General features: G+C 32.5%; 1 protein-coding gene across 4 annotated transcripts in view; it reads left to right on the top strand.

Moving 5' to 3' along the window:
- Window positions 1–3,752, top strand: part of Ret (Ret oncogene) — a 190,121-nt gene extending 186,369 nt beyond the window's left edge. For all 4 annotated transcript variants that reach the window (XM_074173183.1, XM_074173181.1, XM_074173180.1 and 1 more), the window contains 3 exons: window positions 187–388; window positions 1,567–1,733; window positions 3,202–3,752. In XM_074173183.1, coding sequence (XP_074029284.1) covers window positions 187–388; window positions 1,567–1,733; window positions 3,202–3,440 — 608 coding nt within the window. In that variant the 3' untranslated portion in view covers window positions 3,441–3,752. The remainder of the gene's footprint in view (window positions 1–186; window positions 389–1,566; window positions 1,734–3,201) is intronic.
- Window positions 3,753–12,262: the final 8,510 nt, after the last annotated feature.

Raw genomic sequence — 12,262 nt, 5'->3', positions numbered from 1 at the left:
ATATTGATGTGTCAAATCCGATAGAGATAGGTAAGGTTAGCTAGTTTGATTTCTTGGTTTGATCTGTTTTGAGAGCTGGTTTCCCTACTTTCATCTCACCAAAAAACAGAATACATTTTCCAGTATGTTACATACACTCTTTTCGAAAAATATTCAATTGATTTGTTTTTCTAAAATCATTCGCAGTTCCTGTAAAATGGATGGCCCCAGAATCTTTAGCTGACCACATTTATACTACAAAGTCAGATGTTTGGAGCTTTGGTGTTTTGGTTTGGGAACTAGTGACTTTGGGTGCAACTCCTTATCCCGGAATCGCCGTTCAGAATCTGTACCACCTTCTGCGTCAAGGTTATCGGATGGAAAGACCCAATAACTGCTCGCCAGCATTGTAAGTAAAGTTGTCGAATCCACTTTGAGTATATCTTGTAATTATTTTCAATGATGATGAATATCAATAATATATTACTGAAGAAAATATCATTGAATGTATTTTATTCAGTGAACAAATTCAAAGTCTCAACTCTAAGCAACGAGTTAATTGTATTGAACAAGGAAAATACATTATTGAAATGGGTAATTCCCATCAACTTGATACAAAGTATTCAGCAGTAGGAAAAATGGAGTGGAAGAAAAGATACATCTCCAAGTGTATCAAGCGAAAAAGCTTGAAAATAACTTCACAAAAAACAATTATGTCAAATTGCAATTCATTAATTTCGGTTCAGAAATAAGGTCTGCAATATGAACAAGACAAAATTCACATTCAGAGAACTTGTTAGTTATGGAAAATTTTGAAAGTTATGAATTGGGAAATAATAGTAAGTTCATCAAATACTCTTTGAGACATCAGACTTCAGTTCACCATACTTCTCATTTCAACTGCTGATATTGTAAGGCAGGTTCAAATAAATTTCGAAATTCACAAAAAATGGTATTCACCATTGATTTATGAGAAAAAATTACACTTGTATCACCTTTTCCTAACCATCACCTACGTCTCAATATTGAGAGATTATTTTTCAGTTTTCTTACAGCTCATGTACGGTACATTACATGTATTGTTACTTGGTGTATCACTCAGTATCTCTCCACGATAGAGTCTTCAGATTTCCTTTGATTTCTGTTAAAGTACTGGTAAATGAGATGTTTCTTCTCCTTTGTTCATGAGATGGAGCTGTTACTAGTTAACAACTCTTTCTTTCAGACGAGGGTTTCATACATGCAGCCACGCTGAAGTCAGTCGAGTTTCATATAAACTGATGTTTGGGTCGGACTTTTCCACCACTGATGGGAGGTAATACTCTCCGTTTTCGATTATTTCAGCGTGGCCTAGCTGCTAGATGAACGAGAAACATTATTCAATGTCCAGCGTAGTATTAGCCAGGAAAGTAGTTGTTTTCTAGTAGACATATATCAGAATCTACTGTGTAGGTACGTTGGAATGTATGAATGTTTGGAAATTCCATTTCGGAATAATTATTTTCTCATTATTTTTGTTTGAAGTTGAGAATCTGACGAACATTTTTTGGCGTACTTCCGTATTATAAATTCATACAATTTTTTGAGGTACAAAATAATGAGACACTGCTGGCAAATAGACCCGGAGAAGAGACCTACATTCCAAGAGTTGAGCAAATGTTGGGAGAGACTTCTAGAAGACAAAATGGAATACATAAATCTGTCCAATAATGCAATACATAACAGAGGATACTTTCTCTCTCCATTCGAAGAAGGTAACTATCAGTATAGCTTCATGACATGATACAGATCAAAATGAAGGGAAACTTGATTTTGTTCTCCTCAATATATCTTTATGAGTTGGAATAATATATATTTTCGTCTTTTGTGTTGATCTTATATAATTTTCTGAAAAACAAATCATTTTTTGCGAGATTATATATTTTCATGTATCAGCAACGATTGCCTGTGCAGTATATCTAAACACGAATAAAGAGTTATGTTTAATAATAACAATGAATCATGTCCTGGGTTTGGTTAAAGAATTATGAATGCGGAAAGCCTCTAATTGGCTACACCCATCCAGCAACGTTCATATTCCTCAGCTGCAGCCACCCGACCGCCCGAAACTGATTCCTGAACTCAGTGCCTGTTCTAGCAGTCGTTTTGTAATGGCTAGCTTGCCAAACGTGTGTTCGCATGTCTGTGTTATCTGAGGAGCAGGTCAACCTCGAACCGGATGCACATCCAGGCATCTACCCACCTGAATCTGCATTTTAAACCATTCATCACTACCATACTCTGCCTTGTTCATGTGGTCGCGGTCCGACCTCACCCTCAGAGTCACTCTATATGCTATATTCGGGTGAATCACTTCTTCTATATTCATAGGCGTTTCAAAAGGCTCGATAAATGCCTATTTTCTGAAGAACCGAACTCAGCTGCGATATCTTTGTGAGGGTCAAGGAAGCATGTCCATCTTGGGGGATTTGTCTTCTAGCTTAATGTTCAATGTTGAGCTCCATAAAGAAGATCTGAGTTTCTCTACACTGTTCTCGTAATTTTCCGCACCTCTGATTCATTTCCTAACCTTTTAATCGATTATGCCATACCAGGCATTTGTAAAGCGAAGTTTGGACAACAAATATTTCCTTTTCGCGTTTTCTCTAACGAAATTAGTGCCATCGACTCCCGAAAACTCCCAAAAACCGTCTTGTTGAGATCATGGGAGAAGGGCTTCGAATGACAGATTTGAAAGTTGATTCGAAACCCATCTCAAGCTCACGAAAACCATCGAGTCTTTGATATGATATTCCCTTGAAATACCAGTTCGTTATGGGGAACGCTTTTTTCCGACTCCTGCCGGAGACTCCGAATAGTGTTGAAACTATGGAAATCTTCCAAAGAAAGGAAGGAAACAATCAATTTCAATTTTTCAATTTCCATACTAAGATGTGTAGATTATGCAAAAGAGCAACTTTCAGATACGAACATTTATGAAAACAGCTTTTACTTTCAGTTTGTACCTGAAAGTTACTTCTTTGCATGATATTTACATCTTTGTATAGAGTTAATTTCTGAATTGATTGCTTCATTCCTTTCTTTGAAACATTCCCAGATTCTTTGTTTCACGATGGATGAGTGGAAAGCCAAAACCTTTATCCCTCATGAATCATATATTGATGATGAACACATAAGAAAAAATAATGAACATTTTACATGAATTTCTGATTTTGCTTTTAGAAAATTCCCCTAAAGAGTCTCCAACTTCCGACATCAGTCCATTGAACTACCTGTCAAGAACCCAATCTTACGAGAAATGTGGTTCAATAGAGAAGGCATTGGAGGCAGAACTACAAAAAATCACTAATACACAGAATACCACCCAGGGATATGAGACTCCTGTCAAAGTTCCAAGGAAAGTGAAAACACCAAGCAATGAGAATCCGGAAGAATATACTGATATGTGCGGAAAATCATAGCTCGATTATAACTAGATGCAAATATGATTGGCATCAGCTTTGGGATTTGGAGAAGTGAAACACAGTTGTGGAAATCCTCAAGGTCAACAAGGGAAGAAGGATTAATATATTTTCCTGACCAAGACATGAGATATCATTTGAAAGTATATCATTCAGCTTTTTGCTATAACCAACTCCATGCATATGTTTTTTGAACTATATATTTGTTTAAAAAAATCAAAAATCGATGATAGCTACAAAGTCATTTTTCAGTAATGTTTGTAATAAATAGTAATGATGTGAAACTATATAAATAAATTTATTCAAATTGTTTCTTTGACTTGCTTAATATATTATAGGATTTCAGATGTTGAATTTGAAAAGTTTAGAAGTTCATTTATTATTGTATATGGAACCAGGTGAATATATTCTTTCAAAATATTGATGAGAATGATAATGATCACTGAATTTATGAACAGTTTGACAAAAAATTCAACTGATCAGCAAAACAAAACATAATTACTGATATATCTAGGATTATGATTCAACATCTGTTAGAAGCGGTGGATTATTTATATCATCTCATATTCATAACAATTGCCACATATTTAGGCTATACTGGGATTGATGAGAATTTGTAGATCTGAAATGTTATATATTCACTTTCCCATAGACCCCTATTTGGATTCACTTTTCAAAAGGGAGGCGATATTCCACGTAGTTGTTTTTTCATATAACCTCCTAATCACTAATCCGATAAATGATTTTGAAATGAAAAATACTTTGATACTCTACTCGTTTGATTCACAATTGTCAACCCCAAGTCGTTTCATCTCAAGCCAGCCAAATTTCAGTATCGTGTACACAGGATGATGATAATAAGATAGGATCATAATCAATTTCAGCCTATTCGCAAAAAGGGCGAATAGGCTTCCTAAAAAAAGATTATCAGCAAGTGGCCGTCGATGGATATATCTCTGATACGTTCACCATCAACGCTGGTGTTCCTCAAGGATCCAGTGTGTCTCCAACCCTCATATTATTGTATATCAACAACTCATTGGAAAAATCAAGAATTTTATATATTGGTTTGCTGACGACATACACTTGTCTCATTACATTTTGATTCCAGGACATCGGCTGCAGATGCATATCTTCATCAGTAGCAGGAAGTTGAATATCTTAATAAGGATCTAGATGTAATTTCGAATTGAGGTGAAAGTAACCAGGTTCAATTCAATGCCACAAAAGCCCAGGCAACGGTTTTCTCCAAAAAGATAAATTGCTCCTAACCAGATATAATAATGTCAGGTCAGACAATTCTACCTTCTGCTTTTATGAATTTGTTGGCGGTTGAAATTGACACCAATATGTCTTGACACAATCATGTCGCTAGAATTGCAAGGGTTGCTTCTCAAAAGTTTGGAACACTGTTTCGAATCAGAAAACTGTACACACCTCAGCAACTTTGGATGCTTTATAAAGCTCTGATCAGACCTTCCTTGGAGTATTGTTCTCATGTATGGAGCTCTGCCCCCAAACATACCCTGAAACTGCAGGAAGTGAACATTTTGATATTCAGTTAGGAACTAATCTATACACACTATTTCTAAATTGATTCAGGGTAGAAAAAAATAAATGCATAGAGTATTTATTGACACTTTGGCACATAGAGGTTACTGGACTGTAGAAATGGTGTTGAGAATTGGGTACATTGATGTGGAATGTGATATTTGAACTGGATGTATATCGAGGGACATTAAAATTAATCTGGTACAATAGAGTTGACCAGTTTATAGATACAAATGAGATGTGCAATTTCTCGTCTTTTTCTCAATGTTAAAAAATTAATTTCGTTAAGACAAATCTATTCATAACTTCTTACCGGATAGTTTCCATGTTTCAATATATGGTTCTTTATGCATAGCAAATCCTAAAGACCAGTATTTATTAGTCAGTTCGCCTTTCGTGAACTTCAAAACTTCAACCCACATATCGTCTTTATCACTGGCGAAGTGAAAATAAGTTACCATTTTCTGAGATATTGTGGTCTTTTACGTTATAACTATTTTGCTGGATATCCTTTTTTCAGATTTGTGATTTTCTCAGACCATCAGTAGACTTATTTTTTCTTTTTCTTTGACATTGCGCGAAGAAAATTTCCTCTAGAGTATGTGAAACTTTTTGAGCATCTGGATTCATTTCTTTCAATGATGGCTACAGTTTTTTTGTGACTTCATTCATTTGCTATTTTCTTTTTCATAGTTTTTCCTTCGATTTTCAGAGATTTGAAGACAATATGATGTTGATTACGTAGATATTTTCTCTCGTGGAATTCACAATCAGTAATTGAGTTCGATATACTCAGAAGGCTATTATCAAATCTGGAGTTAATGCAATATAGTTTTTTACCATTATCTCCAACAAGTAAATATGTTGACGATGTGGAGTTTTGCCTTTGAAGTCGCCAGCTATGAATACCTTCTCATTACTCAGCACTACCCGTCCTTAGATTTTCTAGAATCATCACGAGGAATAACAACTGTATATTATTGTTGAAACCAGAAGTCAGTGCTTAAAATGGTTTTCGTTATTGCAAAAGCACTAGACGGCTCTTGTTGATGACAATATTGAGAGCCTCTTTTCTCACATGTGTCCTTCAGTACTTCCGGTTTGTTGTAAACTTTATGTGGAGTTCAATAGTATATTCACCTGCTTGGTTTGGTATATTTAGTTCAATTCCCTGTTACTTCACTGCCAACCCTTCCATCCTTCTTAAATACATCTATTTTAATTGATGCATTTACTTTTATTACTCTGAGGATTGTCAGTTTCTACCCGTTGAGAGAGTGCTAATGGTTTACCCTTCTATTGATCTAGCTAGGTGCAAAATTCAAAGACACTCATTATGCCAATGAAAGCATGAACCTACACATTTTTGGCAAATCTTTTTCATACTTTGGAACTATGAAATTCAAAGATGAAGATATATTGCAGTGGTAGATTGAATATTTAGAAGTGATTCGAAATCCCATATTGATTGAAAAGCAATATGTAGTAGTAAAAAACTATGGAAATGTCTCATGCTGGCTAAAATCTTCTACTGATGAATGCACCAGAAGTGGATGCAATTCCTCAATGGAAAAAATGTTGATTTGAAATCTCAACGAAATATAAGGATCAACATTTTTGTAGGTAGTTAGCTGCACTCACAACATTAATAAACCTGAGAATCACACCCAAAACTGTTCTAGATATGAATTATATCCATATGTTAGTCCTAAATCAGACGAAGAGTTACAAAATAAATGATGTGGGACGAAAGGAGCAGGTTAGCTCCTGATGTGTCTTGAGAGACAGTATCTTTATTCTGGTGTAGAAAAAGTGTTTTTGAAAGAAGACATCAGGAGAGTTGGAAATAATATGACAATGAATGAGGCAAATTACTTTTTAGAAATGTTTCATGTCCTACTCACAAATCTATGTCTCACATGAAAAATACCATCCACAATCTGTACAATCTGAACATATGTCAGGAGTTGATTCGTTTCTGAGATACAGGGCGTTAAAATTCAAAAAGAAACGGTATTTATAAAATATCATAAAACCTTACACCGATTTGGTTGAAATTTGCTACAGTTATTTGAAGTAATAAGGCGCTTATTTAGCCCCAACTAGATTGGAATCATTATATCCAATGGAGTCTCAGTGGGCACCACAGCCTGTTGGTTGCGGAAGACCAAAAACTGTAACAACGCCTGAACTAGAAGAAGATATACTTGATGTGATAGAAGGATATCCTTCAAATAGTACCAGGAAGACTGCACTGCAGCTAGAAGTCAGCCTACAAACCGTATGGACTGTTCTAAAAAGAAACCTCTTATACCCATATCACCTACGGGTATTTTATTGACGGACGAAGCACATTTTTCACAAGATGCTATCATGAACTTTCACAATGACCATTTTTTGGGCGACGAAAATCCCCACGTTATTAAAGAAAGTCATTGTCAGCAAACATTTTCGCTGAACGTTTGGGTGGGAATTGTTGTTGACTACCTAATTGACCTATTTTTCCTACTGGCAAGATTAGCAGATGGATCCTACACATGTGGCAACATGTGATTTATGCACGAATTGGCTCCAGCTCATTCAAGTGTCCTTGTCCGTCAGCATTTCGACACCACCTACCATATAGTCTAATCAACAAGTTCAAAAAAATGAAAAATAGAGATAAAGGTCCAAAAATTATGAGCGATAGTTCATTCGTTCGGAATCACCTCTAGAAAAATGTTTTTGAAGGATTTTGGTGCAGGTAAAAAATTGTTATTTACAAAATAAGAATAAAAAAATATGGTATTAATTTTTCGTTAATAACACAAAAAATAATGATACTGAAGCAATTTTGAAAAAAAATTGTTGAAGCGGAAGAATTTTCCGATAAAAAAGTCTCGACTCCCGAAACTCTATCTTCATTATTTATAATTTTAATTTGACGTTGAAAATAGAGTTCCAGGCGGCTGTTACGGTATGCGCGCGCTGCCGCTAAAGAGAGTGTATCAAAAGAAATAATTTTTTACAGCATAAAAGTTTTATCACCATTGTTCAAAAAGTTATCCAATTGTTACTAACAATTTTTTTCCCAATCTCCGTTGGCTTAAATAATGGGATAAAAGGTATAAATAATTGGCCTATGAATTTAGATTCTCGTGGAGCCCTTTTGTTATATATACTCCATACGATTCTGTGATAAAAGTTCATAAAAATTAATTAATTTGTTAATTATGATTTTTTATAACTATTGCAAAATGAAATATCTTAAAATTGTTGATATAATTTTTTTCCCAATATTTGGCTATGTCTGTTCTAACATTGAATAATGACAGTTATTAACATAGGATATGGATTTTTCACGTGATTTGTTTATTAAATTTTTTTAAACAAATAGAGAAATTCAAAATTTTTGAAAAATTTTTTTCTGCTATTTTGTTGTCTAGAAATAATTATGATTTTTTCTTTAAACTTTTTCTCTATTTTAATTTGTAATTGTTTAAAATCGATTTTTTTATATTTCGATTGTTAAAATAATTAGTTGAGAAATAATTTTGATTTCGAAAATCATGATTTACACTTAAATAGATCGGCAAAAAAAATTATTTATTCATCATTTGATTGTTTATTAGTTTAACAATTTGTTATAAACAAATATTGACCGACGTTATATTTTTTTTTTGAAACAGAAAAAAATTATAAAAACAGCTCTCCATCTCTTAACGTCCAACGTTAACGAGCCAAGTCGTTCCCGAATTTCTCCCTTTAAAAAAAGAAGAAAACGTCAAATATAAACGAAAACCGTAAAGAACAATTTCAATACTATAAAAGATGAAAATAAATAAAAGATATATAATTGAATTATATTATTATCATTCAAGAACTTCAAGTCATTATTATAAATATCTTATATGCTTTGACACAAAAAAAATCATTTTCTTACGAAAGAAATTTGAATAAAAATTAAAAAAATGAAGTAGAATCTCGACAAGAAGTCTATTAAACTGTTGAGTATATAACGGGAACAGTTTTGAATGAAATACACAAAAAAAATTGATTTATAACATTATAAAATAGAATGCATTTATGTTCAACGGAGCTCAAGTCAACTGAACACAAAAACGGTAAGTATATTGTTAAAACAATTAGCAATAGAAGTATGATTAATTAGTAATTTATTAGGCAATTTATTCCGTAACAGAAGTCTTCTCAAGTTTATTGCCGTATCTGCATAATTTCACAAGTTAAAGACCACAAATGATACGAAAATGTCAAAAAAATACCGAATTTTCATAAACAAATGCATGTAATAGGTAATAAACAATAGATACGAACTTGATCTTAGATTTATCTGAAATAGAAATTTATTCTCTTTAAAAAAGACTTGAATGCTCTTTATCCTATCTCCTATAGTTTAAAAGATACATCAATTTTTCAATTGACAAGTCAAGTAGGCGCTACAATTACCGTATCGTAGGATATTAGAAAGTATTATATAAATAAAATAAAAATTATGACATTTTTTCATATATAGCTGTTTTTATAATTTTTTTCTGCTTCAGAAAAAAAATTTAACGTTGGTCAATATTTGTTTATAACAAATTGTTAAACTAATAAACAATTAAATAATGAACAAATACATTTTTTTTGCCAAACTATTTAAGTGTGAATCATGATTTTCGAAAGCAAAATTATTTCCAAACTAATTATATGAACAATCGAAATATAAAAAAATCGATTTTAAACAATTAAAAATCAAAATTAGAAAAAAAAAAATTTAAAAAAATCATAATTATCTCTGGACAACAGAATAGCAGAGATTTTTTTTAATAGTGAATTTCTCTATTTGTTTAAAACAATTTAATAAACAAATCACGTAAAAAATTCATATCCTATGTTAATACCTGCCATTGTTCGATGTAAAAACAAGCATAGCTAAATATCGAAAAAAAAATTATATCAACAATTTTCAGATATTTCATTTTGCAATAGTTATAAAAAATCATAATTAACAAATTAATCAATTTTTATGAACTTTTATCGCAGAATCGTATGAAGTATATATATCAAAAGGGCTCCACGAAGTTACGGAGATTGAGAAAAATTTGTTATTTAACAGTTGAATAACTTTTTCAAAAATGGTGATAAAACTTTTTTTTCTAGAGGAATCAAATCATTCAAATGTTAAGAAGATACTAGATTGTTTTCAAATTTTTAAAATGACATTTTATGTTATAAAAAAAGCCGTAACAGCCGCGCGAAACCATATTTTCAACGTCAAATTCAAATTATAAATAATGCAGACGGAGTTTTGGGAGTCGGGACTTTTTTATCGGAAAATTCCTCCTCTTTAACGAGCTTTTTTCAGAATTGCTTAAATATTAATATTTTTTGAGTTTTTGACGAAAAAATAAATACCATTTTTTTAAAATCTTATTTTGTTAATAACAATTGCAATTTTTTACCTGCACCAAAATCCTTCTAAAACATTTCTCTAGAGGTGATTCCGAATCAAATGAGCTATCGCTCATATTTTTAGGAGCTTCATCTCTATTTTTCATGTTTTTGAACTTGTTGAATAGACTATATAATCGCTGATATGAATCCTCTGGATTTCTACTTATGGGATCATCTGGAGTCTCCTGTTTATAAAACTCATGTACTAGATGTGAATGACTTGAGAAATCGAATAATTGACAATTGCAAAGTCCAGCGATTCAAATCCAATGTGAATCACCACTCTTGCACAGGAACCACTCTAAGAGCGTGTGTTTTGTTTAAAAAATTCTTCAGGTATTTTTGACAAATTGATTGCAATCGTGTATTCCATCAGAAGGTGGACATTTTGCTCATTTACTTTGAAGTCGAAATGGTTTCTAATTTGCTTTTTGTTTTCATTTCATGTTGTCCATGGATTGTGATTTTTTTCCCGAAAACGAAGCTTGATATGAAGGAAACACAGGCGATGAAAAAATTGAATTTTCAAATGCTCAAATTTAAAAAAATTAAAAAAATCAGTGGCGTCACTTTTTTTAATATTATTGGCTGTGGCGTCCACTGAAATGCCACTGAACCTAATAATTTCGATCTAGTTCGATTTCAATAAGCGTCTTATTACTTCAAATGTGGGAATATTAAAGATAAATACCGTTTTTTTTTAAACTTCAACGTCCTGTATCTCAGAAACGAAGCAACTCTGGACATATGTTCATAGACATTTTGATTTTTAAAACGACCTAACGAATCACTCTCTGAAGTTTCGTACCGTAGTTAGGAAACACGCTGTATGAATTTGATTTTGAATTTTAATTTGTTCGGTTATTCATAGGTTCCAACTGGACGAAAGAAAATTTTTGACTTCTTATCATTTATTTAAACCAATAGTTAGTGAGATCAAATACCAACAATCAAGACAGTTTTCCAGAAATTAGCGTATAGAGAACATATATTGTGAAACAATTTGGTGAGATATAACTTAAATAAAACAACAAGAACACTTATGTCTACTAGTTTGCCATGTATTAACTTTATATACAACTTATCGTATTTTAATACTAGTGTGAATTTCAATGGGTAGAGGGGATGAGGATGTAGAAAAAATGGCAGGTCATGTACACAGGTGGACAAAGAGAGAACTGAAACTTTTCATTCTCCCAAATTCATAAATGATCCATACGGAAATTCATAATGCCTTAAATGATTTAAAGTAGAAGATACATTATTTAAATTGTTATTATTGGCAGGAAAATGAATATTTCTTCAAAATTAGCTAAGGAAAAATCAGGGTTACATTGAGGAATACATCATCTTCAGACTGGCTCATGTCCGATACAATAACAGTAGTTTTCATATGCAATGAAGAACTATTTTCATAATTATCATTTTGAGCCGAACTCGAATTATCGTGTGAGTAAATAATGAAATTCGTATATCAATTTTGATAACAAATAGGCGATTGTAGCGTCAATCGTAGTAAAATGTTGTTTTAAAAATATATTTTTCCATTACATCACATTCACTTCAATAATTAAATAGAACTGGCCGATACTTGATGAAAATCCATATTAAAACTAATTAATGCAGTTTATTGTATGATTTTCACTATGAAGGATTTTACAAAAACGGCGACACGTGTTTCGCTATACGATAGCTTCCTCAATCGTAAACTAAAATTCACTTCTAAATTACAACATATTACCTACTTGTATGCCTACTTACTAATAAATGAATTTGCCTGATAAGGTCGGGTATGAATTCATTATTTATATGATAAATTTTTCGAAAGTACCGTA

Source organism: Leptinotarsa decemlineata, unplaced genomic scaffold, assembly GCF_025532065.1.
Source record: "Leptinotarsa decemlineata unplaced genomic scaffold, Ldec_3_MD MMD2_tig00000218_RagTag_RagTag, whole genome shotgun sequence".
Classification (NCBI taxonomy): domain Eukaryota; kingdom Metazoa; phylum Arthropoda; class Insecta; order Coleoptera; family Chrysomelidae; genus Leptinotarsa; species Leptinotarsa decemlineata.
The sequence above is the reverse complement of the archived record's forward strand: the minus strand, read 5'-3'. Positions and strand labels throughout refer to the sequence as shown.